The sequence below is a fragment of the Penicillium cosmopolitanum genome (genome assembly GCF_028827165.1).
Source record: "Penicillium cosmopolitanum strain IBT 29677 chromosome Unknown utg000003l:1.0-3747932.0:1.0-3751027.0, whole genome shotgun sequence".
Classification (NCBI taxonomy): domain Eukaryota; kingdom Fungi; phylum Ascomycota; class Eurotiomycetes; order Eurotiales; family Aspergillaceae; genus Penicillium; species Penicillium cosmopolitanum.
In genome coordinates, this window is record NW_026622673.1 from 3,645,811 (window position 1) to 3,666,921 (window position 21,111).

The 21,111-nt window shown below is 47.7% G+C and overlaps 10 protein-coding genes across 10 annotated transcripts; 5 read left to right on the forward strand and 5 right to left on the reverse strand.

Moving 5' to 3' along the window:
• Positions 1 to 758: 758 nt before the first annotated feature.
• N7509_001406 (uncharacterized protein) lies at positions 759 to 1,744 on the forward strand (the record flags this gene model as incomplete). Its single annotated transcript, XM_056626043.1, has 3 exons — positions 759 to 1,063; positions 1,174 to 1,542; positions 1,600 to 1,744. 3 exons carry the CDS (start codon positions 759 to 761, stop codon positions 1,742 to 1,744), a joined length of 819 nt encoding a protein of 272 aa, XP_056494625.1.
• A 962-nt stretch (positions 1,745 to 2,706) lies between these two features.
• On the forward strand, positions 2,707 to 3,654 carry N7509_001407 (dihydrodipicolinate synthase family protein; the record flags this gene model as incomplete). The annotated part of the gene is made up of 1 exon (XM_056626044.1): positions 2,707 to 3,654. One exon carries the CDS (start codon positions 2,707 to 2,709, stop codon positions 3,652 to 3,654), a length of 948 nt encoding a protein of 315 aa, XP_056494626.1.
• Positions 3,655 to 3,914: 260 nt separating this feature from the next.
• N7509_001408 (uncharacterized protein) lies at positions 3,915 to 5,658 on the reverse strand (the record flags this gene model as incomplete). Its single annotated transcript, XM_056626045.1, has 4 exons — positions 3,915 to 4,528; positions 4,586 to 5,022; positions 5,081 to 5,258; positions 5,328 to 5,658. 4 exons carry the CDS (start codon positions 5,656 to 5,658, stop codon positions 3,915 to 3,917), a joined length of 1,560 nt encoding a protein of 519 aa, XP_056494627.1.
• Positions 5,659 to 6,433: 775 nt separating this feature from the next.
• N7509_001409 (glucarate dehydratase family protein) lies at positions 6,434 to 7,648 on the forward strand (the record flags this gene model as incomplete). Its single annotated transcript, XM_056626046.1, has 1 exon — positions 6,434 to 7,648. One exon carries the CDS (start codon positions 6,434 to 6,436, stop codon positions 7,646 to 7,648), a length of 1,215 nt encoding a protein of 404 aa, XP_056494628.1.
• Positions 7,649 to 8,162: 514 nt separating this feature from the next.
• Positions 8,163 to 9,791, forward strand: N7509_001410 (CoA-acylating methylmalonate-semialdehyde dehydrogenase; the record flags this gene model as incomplete). The annotated part of the gene is made up of 2 exons (XM_056626047.1): positions 8,163 to 8,688; positions 8,737 to 9,791. The coding sequence occupies 2 exons, from the start codon at positions 8,163 to 8,165 to the stop codon at positions 9,789 to 9,791; spliced, it is 1,581 nt and encodes a 526-aa protein (XP_056494629.1).
• An 820-nt stretch (positions 9,792 to 10,611) lies between these two features.
• Positions 10,612 to 12,084, reverse strand: N7509_001411 (URC4/urg3 family protein; the record flags this gene model as incomplete). The annotated part of the gene is made up of 3 exons (XM_056626048.1): positions 10,612 to 11,485; positions 11,531 to 11,877; positions 11,932 to 12,084. 3 exons carry the CDS (start codon positions 12,082 to 12,084, stop codon positions 10,612 to 10,614), a joined length of 1,374 nt encoding a protein of 457 aa, XP_056494630.1.
• A 799-nt stretch (positions 12,085 to 12,883) lies between these two features.
• Positions 12,884 to 14,541, forward strand: N7509_001412 (Aldehyde dehydrogenase C-terminal; the record flags this gene model as incomplete). The annotated part of the gene is made up of 3 exons (XM_056626049.1): positions 12,884 to 12,942; positions 12,994 to 13,035; positions 13,092 to 14,541. 3 exons carry the CDS (start codon positions 12,884 to 12,886, stop codon positions 14,539 to 14,541), a joined length of 1,551 nt encoding a protein of 516 aa, XP_056494631.1.
• A 320-nt stretch (positions 14,542 to 14,861) lies between these two features.
• On the reverse strand, positions 14,862 to 16,248 carry N7509_001413 (metallophosphoesterase family protein; the record flags this gene model as incomplete). Its single annotated transcript, XM_056626050.1, is given in 5 exon segments — positions 14,862 to 15,216; positions 15,271 to 15,551; positions 15,605 to 15,789; positions 15,800 to 16,060; positions 16,116 to 16,248. The coding sequence occupies 5 exon segments, from the start codon at positions 16,246 to 16,248 to the stop codon at positions 14,862 to 14,864; spliced, it is 1,215 nt and encodes a 404-aa protein (XP_056494632.1).
• Positions 16,249 to 17,369: 1,121 nt separating this feature from the next.
• N7509_001414 (sodium:neurotransmitter symporter family protein) lies at positions 17,370 to 19,447 on the reverse strand (the record flags this gene model as incomplete). Its single annotated transcript, XM_056626051.1, has 2 exons — positions 17,370 to 17,774; positions 17,825 to 19,447. The coding sequence occupies 2 exons, from the start codon at positions 19,445 to 19,447 to the stop codon at positions 17,370 to 17,372; spliced, it is 2,028 nt and encodes a 675-aa protein (XP_056494633.1).
• A 697-nt stretch (positions 19,448 to 20,144) lies between these two features.
• Positions 20,145 to 20,523, reverse strand: N7509_001415 (Homocysteine/cysteine synthase; the record flags this gene model as incomplete). Its single annotated transcript, XM_056626052.1, has 2 exons — positions 20,145 to 20,459; positions 20,500 to 20,523. The coding sequence occupies 2 exons, from the start codon at positions 20,521 to 20,523 to the stop codon at positions 20,145 to 20,147; spliced, it is 339 nt and encodes a 112-aa protein (XP_056494634.1).
• Between the last annotated feature and the right edge of the window lie 588 nt (positions 20,524 to 21,111).

Here is a 21,111-nt window from a genome sequence, read left to right on the forward strand (position 1 = left end):
CCCTCACCTTTTGCATCTGTCACAAGCCCTAGTTACCCTGACTCTTTCTTTATTTCGACTCCGTTTCTTGGGAGCCGGAGGTCCTTGTTTTGCAAGACTTGGCGGTAGCTCTCGACGGGGGACTGAAGCCATCAATCCGGTAATGTAAGTTGTGGATCGTGCGGCGCATGTGCAGACGGAAAAGTCAGAGTGGGAAACGGAAGTTGAGAAGCAGTTGAGGAGAATCTGCAGGGAAGCGCGAGTTTCTCGTTCCGGGGTCGATGGTGGAGATGCGGGGAGAAGGCCGACGTAGTCATTTTTCCGTGCCAAGAAGAAATCGAGGAGGCATGAGTGGGATTGGTACTCGTATACTTTCTGATATCCAGTAGATACATAATACATACTGATGAGATAGTGTGGATCTCGATAGAGACGGGATTTCGCATATCAGGGAATTTTATTATTCCTTACATTACATTTCTCCCAGTTGTGCTACGAGTAACTAGTAAGTTTTAGTATGTTACTGGATTATAAACACACGGAAAAGGCCCCATGGTGGAGACTTGAATACAGCCGGTGAATCTTAATGCTTGGATTTTCCGCAGCTTTCTGCCATGAAACTACCTTTATCGCGCCCTGGCTGTAATACATAAAAAAATGTTATCCAGATTTGGAAATCATTATGATCTTTTCAATTTGAACCCTGGCTGTCGTGCTAACTATTGTTTTTGCCCACACGCCCTCACATTATCTCTATTCCTTCGTGAATACTAGTCATCATGGCCACTTCAGTCTCCAAACGCCTTCACGGAAAAACTATATTAATAACTGGAGCTTCTTCTGGAATTGGCCGCTCTACCGCATTCGAATTTGCTCGCAACTCTCCTAAAGAGCTAAAGCTGATATTGACTGCTCGACGGATCGACTGTCTCCGTGAGATAGCCGCTGAAATTGTCAAGGAGATCGGCGCTGGCATCAAAGTATTACCTGTTCAGCTTGATGTTAGCAATCCAGATGACGTGCGTACTTTGGTAGGAAGGCTACCTGCCGAGTTCAAGGAGGTCGATGTTTTGGTCAACAATGCGTTAGTTTTACCCCAAAAGAAAACGAAATCGAGAATTAGTAATATTTGATAGTCGGGTCCTGGCGAAAATTAATTGCTCGAGTGCTGACACGATATATTGTCTCCCGCAGAGGTCTCGTGAGAGGTGTGGCAAAGGCACCGGAAATTTTGGAGGAAGACATTAACGTGATGTTCGCGACAAATGTGAATGGTTTAATCAATATGACGCAGGCTATTTTACCTAGCATGTTGAAGCGAAACAATGGCACTGGAGCCGGTGACATTATAAATATCGGCTCTATTGCAGGTCGCGAACCTTATGTTGGTGGGGGAATATACTGCGCGACCAAAGCTGCTGTCCGTTCGTTTACCGAAAGCATGCGCAAGGAGCTTGTTTCGACTCGCATTCGCGTCATTTGCATAGATCCTGGTCAAGTCGAAACAGATTTCTCTGTGGTGCGATTCTACGGCGACAAGGAAAAGGCGAACGCTGTTTATACGCAAGTCCTTCTAACCACCAGGAAAAAAACCATATTCTTATGCTAACTGCTTTGTAGAGGCTGTGAGCCCTTGACACCGGAGGATATTGCGGAGACTATCGTGTTTGCCAGTGGGAGAAGAGAAAACGTCGTGATGGCTGATACTCTAATTTTCCCAAACCATCAAGCAAGTGCAACTATTATGCACCGTAATTTTACTTAGTGGTACTCGAGCATTAGTCATTTAACCGGAATGTCTCAAACCCTGGAACACGAATCACACATGAACTCTAAATTAATATAGAGAATCGCCTCAGCCAGTGCAAAATTGACACTTCCTTCTCGAAAAGTGATATCTACCACTACTATAATAAATAAGCTGCTAAGGCCCCCAGAAGTAGCAACCTAGGTCCTCCCGAGGTCCGAATTCTACGCACTACTAGTTAACCAGTACTAGTAGAACTACTATAATACTAGTTAGCAGCCCTGGAGCCTCCCCAGGTGAGTAGTAGAAGTGTGTGCACAGGTGTTTACAACTGGCAAGTTTACTACTAATATAGTAGGCATACTAATCCCGTGGTCAGAAGCACTCCCAGTGGCAGTGACTCTCGCAATGTGTGTCACCTGGGCAGTGAGCACCTTGAGCCCCTCAAAGGTGGCAAATAACTTACTAGTACATCAACTTGAATTCCATACCGAGGTACCTACTTGAACTTGAACCTAGGAAGAGCGTTAGAGTACCCCTTAAGCACCATCAAGTAAATAGCATACGAATGGCATATCCGTCGGAAATGCACCAAGCATATCCGCCAAGAGGCACCGGTGAAGCGGGGAGAAGAGCGACTGCGAGCTATTGTTTGTTGTGCCCACTCCTTGTCTTTACAGAGTTTCCACGATAATCAGGTCCTATGAAGTTGATTTCTATCTTTTGCTTTTTCTATCCCATTTAGAGTTTCACGTAGCTGGAAATAAGCTAGAGAACGAAGGCGATCAGCAAATGGAAGGTGATGCGCCGCGAAGAAAAGTGACGTGGATGGACGGATGCGTAGAACCCGTCCCGGACGGATAAATACCTGTGAGAGCTCCATAGGAAACTGACTTAAGTAAGTTGAACATTCCATCGAATGGTCATTCACAATATTTTCTTAGAAGTGAAACTTGAAGACAATACCCCCTCCTGATACCATGTCTCGTGCCAAAGTTCCACCCAGCGGAGTCTGGGCTCCAACAATCACTTTCTTTGACCATAGTACCGACAGCATCGATACAATATCTCAAGCCAAATATTACAAATACCTATCAAAATCTGGACTTGCTGGATTGGTGGTGTTGGGGACAAATTCCGAAACATTTTTGTTGACACGCGAGGAACGCAAAACATTGCTCACGGTCGCGCGAGAAGCATGTGGACCTGCATACCCGATTATGGCTGGTGTTGGTGGCCACTCTACCAAGCAGGTTCTCGAATTCATCAGCGACGCAGCAGATGCAGGCGCCAATTATGTCCTCCTTCTGCCTCCGGCTTATTTCGGAAAACAGACGACACCGGCAGTCATTAACAGCTTTTTTGATGATGTCGCCGAGACTAGCCCTTTGCCAATTGTTATATATAATTTTCCGGCGGTCTGCAATGGAATTGATCTGGACTCTGCGACAATTGCAAGACTGGCAAAGAAGCATGAAAATATCGTTGGCGTGAAGTTGACATGTGGCGCGGTTGCAAAGATTACTCGACTTGCAGCCGAGTTTCCCCCAGACAGGTTCGCGACATTTGGTGGGCAGTCGGACTTTTTGATTGGGGGACTGGCTGCTGGATCTGCGGGAACTATCGCCGGTTTTGCGAATGTCTTCCCCAAGACTATAGCCAACATCTACAGCTTATATCAACAAGGAAAACTGAGAGAGGCCATGGAGCTGCATAAACAGGCAGCGCTCGCGGAGCAGCCATGCAAGACTGGAATTGCGTCTGTCAAGTATGCTGCTGCGCTAAACACAGCGGTCGCTGCGGGGATTGAAGGGGCGTTGGAAAAACTGAAGCCACGCCGTCCCTACGTGGAGCCCTCCGAGGCAGAGAAGCAAGCTATAGAGTCACAGACGGCAAACCTAGTAGCGATTGAAGCGAGCCTTAAGTAGTGAATTTCCTTTTGATCATTAATTCAGTGCCAAGTGTAGAGACACGAAATTTAACTTCAAAAAAAAGGAAGGCAAAGAAAGGCAAGATCCCGAACATGCGTTCAAACCCGGTAGGCGTTGTTAAACTTGCGTATACGTGGGCTACTTTCAAGTAAAACAAAAGAACCATTTTTCAATGCTTAAGTGAAGCCCGGACGGTTGGGATGAGTAAATGACCTCCACCTAGTATGTTATTGAAACTCAGCAGACTAGTAAACTATCTACAAAGTGTACTTGAAGAGGGGAGACCTATCTCCCAGGTCGAACAACTCTTCTTCCGTATATTTGGCTCGTGCATCGTCGATGAGCTTAGCCTTTCGTGAATTGCCCACCTTGTAGCTCCACTCAAGGAGTAGAACAACGAATATGCCAACACCAGCTAGCGCGAGACTGAGACCAAAGCCAGTTTGGTACTTGGGTTTCTCCTTCTCCATGTACATGAAGCTGCCTAATATACCTCCGATATTGCCGACGCAATTCATAAGAGCGATTCCGATAGCCCGACGCGAAGATGGAGCGATATTGTTCGAGTTCCAAGACGCGGCTGCAGATTGGATAGGATAAATTCCAACGACGGCCAGAACAACAGCAAAGTAGGCGACACCCTTTTTTTCTTGCAGGGCCCCGTCGAGCGAAAATATGACCGAGTAAGCAATCACGCAGATGAGCATAGGAACGGCTACAAACGGCATTCGCCAGTAAAAGCGATCGGAGAGACGGGCAAATACAATGGCAGATATTGCAGCAGCGACATAAGGGGGCGCAGAGGTGAGCTGAGCATTAGTATCGCTAAATCCCATTGCCTTGGTGATTGTCGGAAGCGTGAACTTGGTGCCTATGGATAAATAAGTCAGTCAGAAGCAAGCATATACGTCATCTTGGGCTATTTTACCATATGATAGTGCTGATTGGCAGAATAGAGAATAGGCCTGCACATATACTCTCCAATTCGTGAGAACAATCTTCAGGTCTCTCATTTTGAAAGAGGTTTCCTCGACACTGGTTCCGCCTTGCTTGATGAACATCGAAAGTTCGAGGTACCGGATCTCATCGGGAGATAGCCAGCGTGAAGAGAACGACGGTGTATCGATCAGAAGAAAAAAGCATGCGACCCCTAGAATCACACTTGCGAGGCCCTCCAAAATAAAGATCCATCTCCAACCCTCAAGACCGCCCACTCCATCCATCTGAGCAATGGCAGCAGCCAAGAGGCCGGAAAAGGCGCCAGAAAGTGCACTAGCACAGTAAAAGTAGGATATACGCAGGGCTAATTCCTTAGGCATATACCAATAAGAGCAAAGATAGATAGCACCGGGAAAGAAACCGGCCCTGTTAAATAGTACGTTAGAAACCGAAGCAAGGAGGGCATGATGGATATCCGACTCACTCGAAAACACCGAGCAAGACTCGAGTAACCATGAGACCTGCAAAGCTTTTCACTAGACCAGTACAGGTCATGACAATCCCCCATGAAAGGACAAGAATTCCAAGATAGGTAGAGGGACGTTTGAACTTCTTCAACAGGATGTTACTGGGTACCTCCAGTAGGACATAGGGAATGAAGACTATGGATTCGAGAGTTAGTAGCCTGCTTGAATATTTGCGGTAAAATTTGAAAGGGAATCAGTCCTCACATATAGAAAGAACTGTGTTATACTGAACACCACTCATGCCCAAATCCTCAACCATTCCTTCAATCTTGGCATTGCCAATATTGGCACGATCGATGTGACTTATTAGGTATAGCACTGCTAGCATAGGTACTAGCCGCATATCGACTTTGTGAAAGACTTTCTTCCGCTTTTCCTCGGAATAGCTGGAGAAGAAATCAGCATCCTCCGGGGTGAGACTAACGACACGAAAATTTCCAATCTCAGTGACATGGGCGGCTTTTGGAAGGGCTTCGATGTGAGATGGCCGATCCGCAATTTCGACATCGTCCTTAGTGATGGAATGAGAAGTCATCTTAACTCCCTGAAAGTGAAGCAATGGATAGCACTACGTGATACACCCTCAGGGGGAGAAAGAATACACTGTAGAGATGGATAGCTCCTGATAGAACCATCTGTCTTCTCTTGGGGGCGGGGGATATATACCAAAAGATCATCTCGGATATCTCTCCTTGGCGGCCGCATACTAACATACTGGTATCTCCTGATCATTAACTGAAATTTGCCATGAACTGACCTTGGCAATCGGTACGACCCCAGTACCCCGGCCTTGGCAACCACGTTTGTAACGGGTCACTGGCTTCAAAATGCGGGGGCTGGCAGGCAAGCTTATCCAGAATCGAAGGCGAGATGCGAAGATCTATTCTTTTCCGGCATATGCGCCCTTTGGCTCATCCCGGGTCTTCGTGATACGGATAATCAACCAATCGCAGCCCTGTACGTGCGGCTGACATTCCCCATGAGTGCGGATAACTCTACACGGACCACCTGGGCACTAGGTGGAAGCTGGAGCTTTGGAGAAATCTGCGGGGTACAAGAAAGTCAATTATTTTATCCGATCCACCGAAGAAGTTTCTCCGGAGTGTTTGCCGGAAATCTGGGAAAAGCTGTTGGTTAGCTTGCGCTTTTATGCTGGCTTCAATGCTCTGCCAGGATAAATTGAACAGTTATCAGACTGACGATTCTAGGGAACCTGAGTATTCAATCGATTTCGGATAAAGGAGACAAGCAAGATGCCTCGAGGCTCAACAATAAGAAAGATCACCATCACGCCAGTGGCTTTTCACGACATGCCTCTGCTGAATAGTGTTGGTGTTCACGAACCCTTTGCCCTGCGTAGCATTATGGAGATCGTGACAGACGACAGCTACGGGCTTGGGGAATCCTATGGCGACTCGGCTCACTTGAAACGTCTGAAAGATGCAGCACATGATATGGAGGGTGTATCCGTGTACAATACGAATTTAATCTATAAGATATGTGAAAACTCTCTAGAAGGTGACAACGCGACCGGTGGAGATGGTATGGCGGGTATGGTCACAACGGCATCTGTAACCGACAAAGTCTTCTCACCCTTTGAGGTTGCGTGTCTAGACATACAAGGAAAGATCGCAGGACTTCCTGTGTGTGAGATTCTTGGTGGTCGTGTGAGAGATAACGTGCAATACTCCGCATATCTCTTCTACAAATGGGGCAGTCATCCTGGTCAACCAGAGGATATATATGGAGAAGCCTTGGATTCGACAGGAATCGTGCGACAAGCGCAGAAAATCATCACAAAATATGGGTTCAAAGCCATCAAGTTGAAAGGTGGCGTGTTTCCGCCAGCAGAGGAAGTTAAAGCCGTCAAGGCACTTCATACTGCGTTCCCAGAAATGCCGCTACGACTAGACCCTAATGCCGCATGGACTGTCGAAACATCGAAATGGGTCGCTAGTCAGTTGGAAGGTATCGTTGAGTATCTTGAGGATCCTGCCCCAGAAATCGAGGGAATGGCAGCGGTCGCAAAACAGGCTTCGATGCCCCTGGCAACGAATATGGCGGTTGTTGCTTTTTCACATCTCCCTCCTTCGGTCGCGCAAGATGCCGTTCAGGTCATTCTCTCTGATCATCATTTCTGGGGTGGGCTTCGAAAGTCCCAAACCCTGGCCGCCATTTGCAGTACATGGAAGATGGGACTTTCCATGCATTCCAACAGTCACTTGGGTATATCACTCGCTGCCATGACTCATTTGGCCGCTGCCACTCCAAATCTGGACTATGCTTGCGATACACATTGGCCATGGAAACGCGATGAAGAAGACGTCATTGTCGAGGGTGCCCTGAAATGGCGCGATGGAGGTGTCGCTGTTCCAACTGCGCCTGGACTGGGAATCGAAATCGACAGAGAAAAGCTCGAACGTCTTCATCAACAGTACCTTGAATGCGGCATGACTAAGAGAGATGACACTACTTATATGAGAAATTTTCGACCGGAGTTCTCACCACATATACCTAGATGGTGAGTCGAGGTAGATGGTCGAATGTACATAGCAGTTGCGAGTTTAGACAGATGCCAAAGTTAGAATGCATGACGATGTATCCCAAATTTATTCCAACTGTGCTTTGTGTCGCTTTATAAAACAGACCGGGAAGCGTTCAAGGCTTCCGTTTTAATACACAGTAGTTACGTATGGTAAGGGGAATATGCAGATGCAGATGCAGTACAGATGTAAGTGCAGATGCAGATGCTGGTGCCCAAGCGTGTTACGGTGCGGAGTTGGGTGACTATACAGCTTACTACCCCGCTCTTAGTGAATCGAGGGTAACCTACTCCATATCCAGGTTCAAGCTAGACCCCCAGGAAATTGTTGGGGAGCTCTCTTTTCCCCGCAATCCACTGTTCTCTGTGCCGTGGAAAGTTTGGTGTGCAAATGAAATTTATCATCACCAAGCAGCGACGAAACCAAGATTACATTCTTATCCTTTCATTTCAACGTTCCTGATATTCAAAGAAATAAGCATCGGTTCCATCCAAGAATGACTCAACACTCAACACAGGCGAGTGTACTAGGTACTTCGTCGAGCTCCTTCCCAAGCTCTCACGCGAAAATTGCCAACCCCAAGGATACGCCCTACTTTGTCGACAATGAGTTCAGACTCTCAGCGACGACAGAATTCATCGACGTGCATGACCCTGCTACCAATGAGCTTGTTTCGAAAGTTCCCAAGATGACCGAATCAGAACTAGAGGAAGTGCTCCAGGCCGCAGGATCAGCTTTTCCAGCGTGGAAGGGAATGTCCACAATTGCCAGACAGCAAATCATGTTCCGCTTTGTTAGTCTCATTCGGGAGCACTGGGACCGCCTTGCCGCGGTGATAACATTGGAGCAAGGGAAAACTTTGGCAGACTCCAAAGGAGATGTCTTGCGAGGCTTGCAGGTGGCGGAGGCCGCATGCGCTGGACCTGAATACATGAAAGGAGAAGTCTTAGAAGTTGCCAAGGATATGGAGACCAGGACTTATCGCGAGCCACTGGGTGTTGTTAGTGTCATCTGTCCATTTAGTAAGTTTTTACCTGACAGGCTTTGATATACGAAGACTGATGAATCAGACTTTCCTGCTATGATTCCACTTTGGTGCATTCCGATTGCGACTATAACAGGCAATACGGTTGTTCTCAAACCGTCAGAGCGAGCGCCCGGAGCAGCTATGATTCTGATGGAATTAGCAGAGAAGGCTGGCTTTCCAAATGGAGTGATCAATGTTGTTCATGGGGCACATGACACCGTCAACTATCTGCTCGATGCTCCTTCAATTAAGGCCATCAGCTTTGTGGGGAGCAACCAAGCCGGGGAATACATATTTGAAAAAGGAAGTGCCAGTGGCAAGAGAGTGCAGGCAAACCTCGGAGCGAAGAACCACGCTGTTGTTTTACCCGATTCGGATAAAGACTCGACCTTGGAGGCTATTACGGCTGCAGCATTTGGTGCGGCTGGCCAACGCTGTATGGCACTATCGGCACTGATTCTTGTTGGTGAAACTAAACACTGGCTTCAAGAACTAGTTGAGCGAGCCAAGGGCCTCCGTGTGGATGGAGGATTTGAGCCCGATGCCGATCTTGGTCCGGTCGTAACACCGCAAAGTAAGCTCAGAATAAACAAGCTTGTGGCAAGTGCCGAGAGCGAAGGGGCTACAATCCTCCTGGACGGGCGAGGATTTCAACACAAAAAATATGCTAACGGGAATTGGGTCGCTCCAACAATAATTTGTGATGTCAATCCCACCATGCAGTGCTACAAAGAAGAAATTTTCGGGCCGGTGCTTGTCTGTCTTCAGGCAAACTCGCTCGACGATGCTATTTGTCTGATAAATGCAAATCCCTATGGGAATGGCACGGCGATATTCACGTCTTCGGGGGTCTCTGCAGAGAGGTTTCGGAAGAACATAGAGGCTGGCCAAGTCGGTGTCAATGTTCCCATTCCAGTCCCTCTCCCGATGTTTTCATTTACTGGGAATAAACGAAGTGTTGCTGGTGGTGGTGCCAATACATTCTATGGTAAGCCCGGTGTCAGTTTCTATACGCAATTGAAGACTGTAACATCAAAGTGGGCTGGGCGAGACAGCCAACCTGGAAAAATGGCTCTTTCCATGCCTACAAATAGCTGAATATCTGTCAACTCATCACATCGGAGAGAATTAATGTAGCAGGAATATATTCTAAGTTGTCAAATCCTGACATTTGATGATTTTTTGTCCCAAAGCCCTCCAGTTTTAGGCGATTCTGGGGCCGCTTGTGCATCGACTTAATTAAAATTATTTTGCTCGACATCTGGGTTTAGGGTATGAAACCCCGATCCACGATATGGGCTGGAGATTTGAGTTACCTCAATGTTGACAGATGGACATTATTCCGGAAAATGATCAAGTCAATCAAGACAAGGAGCCACTTAAGCGGATTGTAATGACTGAAAGATCGTCTGCGTTTCAAGAACAAGACGTAGCTTTAAATCCGAGATACAGTGATTTGACTACCCATATATCTTTTTGTAATTCCGGTTCAAGATTCTCTAAACCCTGGTGGTTAATCCACAATACGATACCGCTTCAAACCTTCCATGTTGGAAGGTACTAGTTACTATTAGTACTACTAAGGCAAAATAATGTATTCTTGACCGGACCCAGTTTCTAGCCAAGGATGATGTGACCGGAGTATTGATCAAAGCATGTCGATCTCCTGGGACACCCGCTGACAACTTGGTTACAAAAGTACCGGAACTCTTTACGATAATCTTGATAATCTTGCTTTCATTGTGTAGTAATATTTCTAGATACGGTCGAATGTCCCAGAACCAAGAAAATCGGACGGATTTATGCCGTTGGAAGAAAATTAACAACCAGCGTGGGCGCACCCGACGAAAAGAATTCCATGCAATGACACTAAGTACGCGACAAAGAAGATCTTTTTGATAGATACTAGGTCGGTGTCCTAGAATAAAGTCCCATCGCCCTGGATCACAATTGGACTTGATTTAGTTTCAGGGCGATACTTTGCTGCCAGCTCTCTGCCCCCCTTCCAAGTTCCAGCTTCAAGCATTTGTGCCATGCTAATTCGAACACCTTGTAGTGCAAAACGATCGGCGATAAGTTTGTGAAGAGTGTCGAGCAAAGCAACAGTCATCGAACGCCACTCCACAATCACGTCACTGGTCGCATCGAAGCTCGGGGTTTCCTGCCCAGAATTTCTCTGCCCTTCCTTCAAGACATTCCCCTTCAGCTTCAATACACCTAGGTCGACAAACAAACCACCATTACGGTATTCCGGAAGTCCGGTTCCCTGATCAATGTTGTCCCAGCCTAATCCCAAAACCCGTATGAAAGGAACCGATAGAGAATAGGCAAGCCATTGTGTCAGTTTGTGGAAAGGCTGGATATTCAAGGCGCCATCTTGAGTTTGCTGATCAGAATTAAGTCTCTTTAGCGTTTGAAGAGGCCATGCATCTCCGATAGGCACGCCTGAAACATGGGTTCGGTTTTTGGGCCAGGCAGGGAGAAGGGTCTTTTGTAGCACCGACCACAAAACTTCGTAGTTGAGATTTCCTCCATCCTTTCGATTTGCCAACAAGTAATCTAAGTCAAATGATGAATATACAGAGCTACTACTGTCGAGGAGGTGAAAGCCTACCCACGATATTTCCAGGTCGCCCTTATCCCCGAAGATCTCAGGCAGATTCAACAGTGAATGTCCGACGCTTTGCAGAAGACTGACACGAGAAATGTCGCTGATTATCTCATTGTTAGCGGTTATTTGAAAGTGCTTTCTGAACTCTGCAATATCAAGTGAAACGAGACCGTGGCCTATGCTAAACTTGTCAGCCTTTTCAATGTCTAAGTAGAAGACTTCTCACTTGCCGTCGACTGCTTCGTTCTTGTTCCCGCCTCCCTCACCGGCACCACCATCCGAGAATGTACCAGCCTTGAACATATATAAAGCTGCGACTGCGATGCCCTCACTCCTTCCATATTCATTCCCGGTGTCAGGCTCAGTGAATTTCCAGAAATCACCGGCCCCGGCATCGAGAAGCACAGCAACAAAGAATAGATCGATAAGGCGTCGAGTGATTTCTGTCTCGTCATGACCAGCTGATTGCCATCCCTTGATGAGTTTGTCCACTCGCGGAACGCCTCCAATGTCGAAGTGCTGCCATCGGCCATGGGGAGGAATCTCTTGGAATCGATTGGGACCAAAGTCTCTCTAGATATTCTTGGTCAGATCACGCCAGGCGCAATTACCCAACTCAGCACGCACGTTGATGATACCCGCCACAAAATCTGCCACGCCAGGCATCAAGTCCGGATAATATGAGAAGTGTGTCAGATTGTCCTGGGTGGCAGCTTCCAAAACAAGATGAGCTCTTTCGCGAACGGCCTTTAGCCCTTTAAGATACTCGATTTCCGCCATATTTTCTTTGGCCCTGAACACTTGCTTGGCGGCTAGAAAGCGATATTAGATCTCGATGGGAGGACGCTTTGCTAGCTAATGAGAGCATGTATAAGTGGAATAACTCTGGAATTATGAGAGACGAAATATATAGCTACCCTGTCTCACACAGGGCTGTTGTCGCAGTGTTCCAGCGGTCGCCCCCGCCCAGCGGGGTTGCATCGCCTGCTCCCGCAGAAGAGGCGGGGGTTTCTCAGACCAAACTGCCAAGCGTAAATCGTATCAGTACCGTATTACACATTGAAAGATAGATCGATACGCTCTAGCCGGTTTCGTGTCTGGCTTGGGCTCTCAGCCAAGCATTCTGGGTAAGACAGGTCAGCCACGGTGTAGCTTATCGGGTCCATCAAGCCACCAGCCATGATGGCGAGGAGGGGTTCAGTACGATAACCATTTACTATCATGTTTTCGGATTCAAAATTGTTAGTCAAGTAGACAGGAATGACTAATTCATAGATTAGACCGATCCCACTGGCTTGATAACCGCCTGAGGGGTGGCCCCACTCCTACCGGATTGGACCGGAAACCGCCCTTGACCATACTCTGGGTTTTTCTTTACCGCTACCCACGAAGGCCGCAGGGCGAGGTGGACTTATTTAGGATCGACCACATGATTCCTAGGCCCGACTGAACCTTTTGATCATGAAATTACTGGAACTATTTTGATTCAACCTCCAATATATCAGAAGCATCTGTAATCCCGTCGACTTGAAGATTCAAGACTTTCAGGCTTACTACAAGACTCAAAAGGAACATCAAAATGTCGGCTGTTTATTACCTGTGGGTCGCTGGTAAATGCCAACCCGGGAAAGAGGACCTGTATGTCTTCTAGTGTTTCAAAAGTGCAACAGAGCTCTAACCTTGATCAAGAATCCCTATCGAGAATCCTGCTACCGGAGAGATCTTTGCGAAGTTAGAATCCCTTTCCCTCGTGCCTCTCCAAAAGAGCTTTCTCTCACAATTGGCAGATGTCATGCAGCATCCGAGGAAGATGTCGATAATGCGGTCCAGATTGCGCACTCGGCATACAAATCTGGCATATGGTCACGGGCATCTCGTCACAAACGAGCGGAAGTACTTGAAAATTGTGCTGGCTGTCTTGAAGAAGCATTGCCAGAATTGATCGATTTTGAGGTGAAACAAACCGGTCGCGTAGTACGTGAGATGAAAGCCCAGGTTCCGTCGCTTGTGCGATGGTTTCAATACTATGCCTCGTTACTACGGGTGGAAGAGCGTTCCGTTCTTCCAACTACTGGCAAGCTTCACAACTTCACTGAAAGACTACCCCTGGGTGTTGTGGTGCAGATCACCTCATTCAATCACCCTCTACTGATTGCAGTGAAGAAACTAGCACCTGCTCTAGCAGCTGGGAATAGTGTAATAACCAAGCCGAGTGAGCTCACTCCCCTGACTACTCTCCTTTTAGGCAGAATCCTTCAACGGGCAGGGATTCCAGATGGAGTTTTCACAGTTCTGCCTGGGTTTGGATCAAAAACCGGGAGATTCCTGGTTTCGCACCCATTGGTGCGTAAGGTGGATGTGACTGGAAGCACCGATGCGGGGAAAGCGATCGGAGCACTGGTGGGAGGCAATCTGTGTCGATATACAGCCGAGCTGGGAGGCAAGGCACCGCTTTTACTCTTCCATGACGCAGATATCGATGTCGCAGTCAATGGAGTTGCATTTGGAAGCTATATTGCTAGCGGACAAACATGTGTGGCAAGCACAAGAATCCTTGTTGATAACAGAATTCTGGACCAAGTGTTACAGAAATTGAAGACAAAGGTCGAGAGCATTACTGCTCAAATAGGGTCTCCTACAAATATCGACTCAGTGATGGGCCCTCTTATATCTGAAAAACAAATGATCAAAGTACAAGAATTGGTTGATGATGCTGTTGAGAATGGAGCTGCGATCCCTCTCGCTGGGGGCAAACGTCTAGTCGGAAGAAGCTCGCTAGATGGATCCAATCTTTCGAAGGGATATTTCTTCGAACCCACTGTCCTAGTGCCAGGAAGAAAGGATTTAACTACAGCATCTATTTGGCGCCGTGAAGCATTCGGTCCTGTTATTGTTGTGCTTGGCTTTGACACGGAAGAGCAGGCCGTTTATTTAGCGAACGATACAGACTTTGGCCTCGGGGCAGGTATCTGGACCAAAGACCTTTCGCGAGCTTTTCGAATATCCGAAATGATCGAGGCCGGAATCGTCTGGGTCAATACTCATCATCGAAATGACCCCAGTAGCCCGTGGGGAGGTGCAAAGTCAGCCAGTGGAGTTGGCAGTGAAAATGGAGTCGATGCTTACCATGATTACACTTCCACCAAGAGCACAATTATAAACTTCGCTCGGCCTGAGGAATCGTTGGATATGGATGACTGGTTTGGAAAATCCGCCAAAAATGTCCGGTACGGGTAGATAATCCGGAAACCTCAAGGAGACCGGTCAATGACTATAAGCTACTAGCTGCCATGGCAATGGTACTGCTTGTGGCAAATTAGTATCTTTGGGGGTATTGATGACGAGTAAATTGTCCGGAATTTTGCACATTGGAACAAGTCGCCCCCGAGTCCCCTTCATAGCAAATGAATGATACCCCTAAGTTTACCATTTCCACTTACGCAGAGAAAATTCTATGACCGAGGGAAGAAAATAATAAGCTTGGGTTAATCCCCGCATCGAATCCGACCGTACAGAACGGGTCTCTATGTGTCTCCAATCTAGCACCCTTGATAAATCTACCGTCGCCACAAAGTCAACACCCAAAAAGAGGCCCAAATGTAGAAAAACAGATATGGAGCTTCATAAGGAGAAGAGGCCCCGGAAAACTGGATTCGTTTGTCCGAGAACGTAATGCCATATTTGTCTTTACCATAGGTGGCATTTAATGTTACCGGGGCTGAGATGGAACCATCTTCTAACCGAATCCAAGTTCGAACCTGGCTTTCCAAATCAGTCCGATTTATGAGTATTTGTCGTGCACCACGAGCCACATTACTGTACCCCCCATAGCCTGTATGTCGGCCATAGCACATGTTCAAGCCCGTGCCGGTGATATTCTGATCGATAGTGTTATTGTCCCATTTAAAGCACCTTGAAAAATTAGTGAAATGCGGAATTTTAATGAACGTCTAAAGCAATATTTACCAATCGTTCTCGTGGTCATGTCCACTAAAGGTTGCCAGCAAGCCAGTGGTATTAAGAAGAGCGTTCATGAAACTGGAGTCTTGGCCGGTATATTCGGTATCGCCAGAACCTTGCGATACAACCGTCTCTCCATTGATCCCAGGTGTCCGTTTCCTACTGACACCCTTGGCCTGGTATTCGAACATCGCATGAGCGGGGATGTGGTAGAATGCAAGGGATGGAATTGGACAACCAAATTCGGATGTTAGATTGGCGTTTTTCTGAACAAACCATTCCACCACCTTGGAATATATTAGTCTTCCAGTGTAAATTTCATTGAGAAGAATAGTCTTACTGATTCATCAACCCAGTCTTCTCGCACGCCGGGTGTCATGCTGGAATCCCGATTGGTTGCGTTACGCCCACCACGAGAATCGAAGAACCACAGAAGAAGTGCAGGAGGGCCACTAAGGTCATCGTGGGGGGTAAACCATGAGGTAATAATTTGTGATTCCAGCCTGGGTTCCCGAAATATCGCTTCTTGTCAAACTTGTTGGATATTGTTTTTCTTGATCGAAAATGTCCTTTGATGGATCCAAGTTGTCTTGGCAGTCGTGATTCCCGTAGGTTGAAGCCCAAGCCTGGTTTATTTCGACCAAAGGTGATACGACTTCATGAATGTAATCACTGGAGCCCGAGCCTTGAATGGCATCCCCCGATATAAGGTCCCCATTAAGAACTACTAGTTGAGCTTCCTCATCGGAGAGAATGGATCGCATGACTTGCTTTGTCATGGCATCGTCAGTAGCATCTGGATCGACTTTAGCATACTCTCGACGAATGCTCAGGAACGATTCAATACTTACTTTCAGCAAAGTGCAAGTCCTCGAAGATGGAGATTTGAAATGTACCATTCTCGGAGAATTGGAGTGATCGGCTGTCGAGTTGGCGTATAGATGGGCGTCTCATACTATACTGGGATGAAGCTATAGCTGCCATTCCGGGGTGAAAGACAATTTCCAGGGACGTGCATGGGCGACCGCTGTCATTTGTAGCGCAGCGGTACCCCTCAACTTTCTCCCACCCCATCCCTGACAGTTCGCTCCATTGCAGTCACTCACGTCATGAAATCCGCTCGCCTAGCCCTTACAAATTGCTGAGTGGACTGAATGGACGAAAACGGGTAAACCGATTCACGCCAAGAGCCATTGCCAAGCCAGTCGGTCATCGACTTTTGGAGATACCGGAGATAATCTACCCGATGATGACCGTCCGGTTCCCGCGATCGCCGTCGGACCGAAATTTAAGAAACCTAACTTCGCTGCGATCCTGCTTCAATTATTGGGTCAATTGGCACGGGTTTGAATGGGTGGTCATCATTCCCAATTGTTTCATTACTCCGCTGTCCTTGCCGCGATCTCCGGGGCTCGACTGTCGCACCAAAAGGTTGGCAAGTTGGTATCCGATCTTGGCAGCTACGTAGCTCTGGTACTTATGCATGTGGCTTTGCGTGGCGAGACAAACGCGGCATTTGAAAAAAGAGAGGTTCCCCGATGATATCCCAAAAGGGTGTGGCTGAGCTCAACGCCAGGGAATAAAGCAGGCACAAAGGGGATGACACTTGCAAATTACAAAAAATCACGTTTCTGGCTTTTCTCAATCTTTGGATCATACGAAATTCGGAAATGAAATCACATAATGACGAATACCATATAATTATCTCTAAAGTAGGGCAGTTGAAAAGAAATTTCAAACCAGCCGAAATGTGGCTGGCAACAAAGTACAGGGCAAGGAGGGGAAGAGAAGATGTAAGGGGAAGAGGAGAAGGGAAGCTGCAGGTGATCGACAATGAGGAAATTGGAGGGGTGGGAATATCAAAAATGGAGAGCTGCATGCAATGGGAGAACCTTACTCCGGAAAGGTTTCGTCTCGCAGCTTTGCATCCCATGATGATAACCTTTTGAACTTACCTTTTTATAAAGGGCTTATTTGATACTAAAATACAGAGATTTGGGTTCAGAACATCCATCTCCGACTAATTATTTGAGACTAAATCTGTGTCAAGGTTTCCCGTAAGGCTAGCTGCATTTTCTAGGGCTTGCGAGCCGCAGTCGGAATCCCTAACTCTTAAACATATCGGGGCTTTGGATCAGTGTATGGTTTGCTGATATTGCGTTGTCCAATCCAAGCGTATCGAGATCGAGCGGATCGCCTAATTGTTTGGCCTGCTGCGGGATGGTTTCTTCGGTGCCCTCGGCTCTTCGGTGACGGGGAACAAAGATGTTGTAATACCGGGGTAAAATAACACCGAGCAGAATTAAAAGTAGACACAGGTGTGCTAAAATAAACCCAGCAATCATCATCGGATCATATCGAAGAGTGTAGAATTCTGGATATGCGAAGCTGAAGACAATGGCCAAAATAGGCGCACTGGCATATCGCAGTAGAGGGGGCCAGAAACGAGGGATATTCCAGTTGCCATTTCCGCCAACCACGTCATTTAGATCACGCCTCAATTGATTTCCCTGCATGCGTTAGCTCACCTGAGATAGAAGTGGTGAGCAGTGGGGCATACCGAATATAAGGCCAAATACCAGAGTCGACTGATTATAGAGTTTCGACCCCAGAAACCGGGAGCTTTGATGCTCGGCGTCGTGGATACGAGAACCGAAAGAATAGAACAAACAATATAGAATCCAAATCCCGCACCAGCTCCAGCTGATGGATTTGAGATGCCGTGTGCAACAGCGACACCGATGATCTGGGCACCAAAATATCCAGTGTTGTAGGTAACAAAGGCTATGAGCCCTGTTTGATCAACAACATCGCGCCAGCGGTAAGCTGTAGTTGCACCGACAAGCTCTGACCAGACAACAAATATCAAAGCAACATTGTTGATCCATCGATCAATCCCATCTAGTAGATAGAATCCAAATTCGGTACAATACGGTAAGCACATAAGAAATGAAACCACAGTGAGTACAGTCACAATCGTCGGTCGCGAATGTTTCATTCCCGCGTCGACGGCCAGTGTAGCTGCAGCATCTAGCATCACGAATGCCGAGCTAAAACCAAGTACCACCAGAGTGAAAAATAGAAGAATAGCCCACCAGTTAGAGCCAGGCATGTGGAGAACAGCCTCTGGTAGCGTCAAAAAACCCACGACAAACGCGCCGAGTCTTTCCCCATCCTCAGGCCACCGCTGAAGATAGCCCACGACCCCAAACACTGCAAAAGCAGCGAAATTTTCGAAGAGAACATTGCTTCCACAGATCAAGATGGCATCCATGACAGCGTTAGAGTGCTTAGAGTTGTACGAAGCATAGGACGTGAAATAACCAAAACCGATGCCCGTGGAAAAAAACACCTGCCCAACAGCAGTTTGCCAGACAGTCCCCGACGCCAATTGGTCGCTTCTCCATGTTGCCCAGAGAAGCCGAATTCCTTCGCGCGCATTATCTAGTGAGCAGGAGCGAGCGACAATGATGATAGTTGTGACGATTGGCAGGCCCATCGTCCAGTAGACAACTCGGCCCGTTAGGCCAACTCCGCGAAAAATGGAAACCCAGATCAAAAACCATATGAAGGCGCTCCAGCCGACAGTCTCCCCGATGAGCGACACACCTGGATAGACAGTATAGTTTGAAACTGCCCTATTCCCTGCCGTTAAGCTTCCCAGAACGGGGTCAACATTTGAAACCACATCACCCATGTAGAATTCTTCAATTCTGCCTTCCCATGGAAGAGGACTGCGAAATGAGTTGCGGAAATAATTCATGATCCAGGCAAGATTCACCGTGAAGTACTGTACGACGATGAAACTGACCAAAATCGGACCAAGGCCGACACCCTTCAGCCGGTGGTTTATATTGTTAAATGCGATTACCGTGCCCCCACGATATGCCTGCCCAATTGAAATTTCGAGGATTAGAGCAGGAATGGCGACAACAAACACCGCGAGTAGATACGGGATAAACCACTGCAGGCCATAATTGTTGTAAACGACCGAAGGGTATCTTAGTAAGTTGCCCTGGCCTGCACAACCTCCCATCGCAGCAAGAAGGAATGCTGCCCGGGAGGGCCACTGGTCACGGCCATCTTCGGACTTTTGTGGAGGAAGGGCAATCAAGCCGACAATTTTCTTTGCATATGGGCGGATCCAAAGAATCAACCTCTTCGTATAATGGGCCAAAACCATGCTGCTGTTGGCGAGAGTGGATTTCGAACAGCTCCTGGGAGTCTTCTTTCATGCAAGGTTGAATGGGTGATTCGGACTAAACAAGTCACGGTGGAGGAAGAGCTTCCAATAACCCAATTTACCATTTCCGAAGAGAGCTGCCGCTTTTGAATAATTCAGGACCAGTGCCAAGCAGCCTTCGGACCATCCTATCTTGTTTCGCCATCCATTCTGGCCCATGCCAAGAGGCCCAAGGCAAAGTTGTGATCCTGCGTCCTTAGTATTGCGCTTTGGGTATTTAATCGCCACGCCAAGAGCCTTGGAATAATCCTACCGCAGTTCTGGGCTTGAAATGCAGTTATTTGAAAAGTAGAAACCCCGTCAACTGCCAAGAGTGCGGCTCTTGGTATTCCATGGCGCTGATTGCGACAGCGCTACGCACGGAGACTTTACGGATGAACTTGTTCCACAAGGCTGAGAGGGAGGGGTCTGTAGCTCTCATTCTCACTCCGTGGCCACTGGATAAGCTTGATATGTTCCAAGGCCCTAAATTCCCGCTGTGGGTATTTTTAGCATGCTGATGACACGGGTGGTCTTCGTTCACTAGACACCGAACCCAAGCGACTTGTAGCTGTTGCACGATCCACGCCGCCAATGCCTCGGTGTTGCTTGCATAACGGTCGCATCTAACAGCCAGAGATTCAAGCCCAATATTAAGCTACTGGGCCGCTTGAGGACACATAGTACTGCCGATGTGTCGGAGGACCTCCAATTGGCAGCGCATGGCGAAGGCGCGCGAGCCAAACATTTTCCACAAACTGACCTCGCCACCGCCATCTTCAGCGCCGTCGGCGTGAAATTGAGGGAACTTGTCAGCATGAGAGCCCAGGTTAAACGTACTACCGTCGACAATGACGCCTCCCAGGGTTGTTCCATGGCCTCCGATCCATCTCGTGGCGGAGTGCAGGACAATGTCGACTCCGTAGTCGATAGGTCGAGAGCAATAGCCAGCACAACCGAACGTATTGTCAGACTGGGATTTCTATTAGCATTTGGAAAATATAAAGACACACCAGGGCCAGGTATGGATAATCCATGTAATTCCATTGGCATGAGCAATCTCAGCTATGGCTTCAAAATCTGGGACGGTGTACTTCGGATTGCAAATGCTCTCCACGAAAAGGAACTTGGTCTTTTCGTCAATCAAATTCCGGAAGTCTTCTGGATTATTGAAGTAACAAAATGACATTCAATCCCCAATTGCGGCGCGAGAACCCTGAATTGGTGGTACGTTCTCCCGTGGACCGTTGATGTGGCGACAAAGTTGTCTCCGACGCAAGCCAATGCCATCAGGTCATCGAGACAGCGGCGGTTTCCGATGCAACAACACAAGCGGCCACTCCACCTTCCAGTGCTGTCATACGGTTTTGGAACACACTCACTGTAGGCTAAGATAAATGCGAGAAGATTTGTCAGCCAGCTGCATTCCATGCATTTCATCGTCGAGGCCGACATTACTTGTCCTTACATTGGTTGTGCGGCTGTACATGAGCCAAACTCGCTGATATTCAAGAGACGCACTCCAAGGCTCCATGCTCGGCATTATTGGAAGCAAACGCAGCGGTGGTGTAAATCGGCACTGCGCAGCTATTCAATGGATCGGGAAAGGCCCTATGGCGTACCAT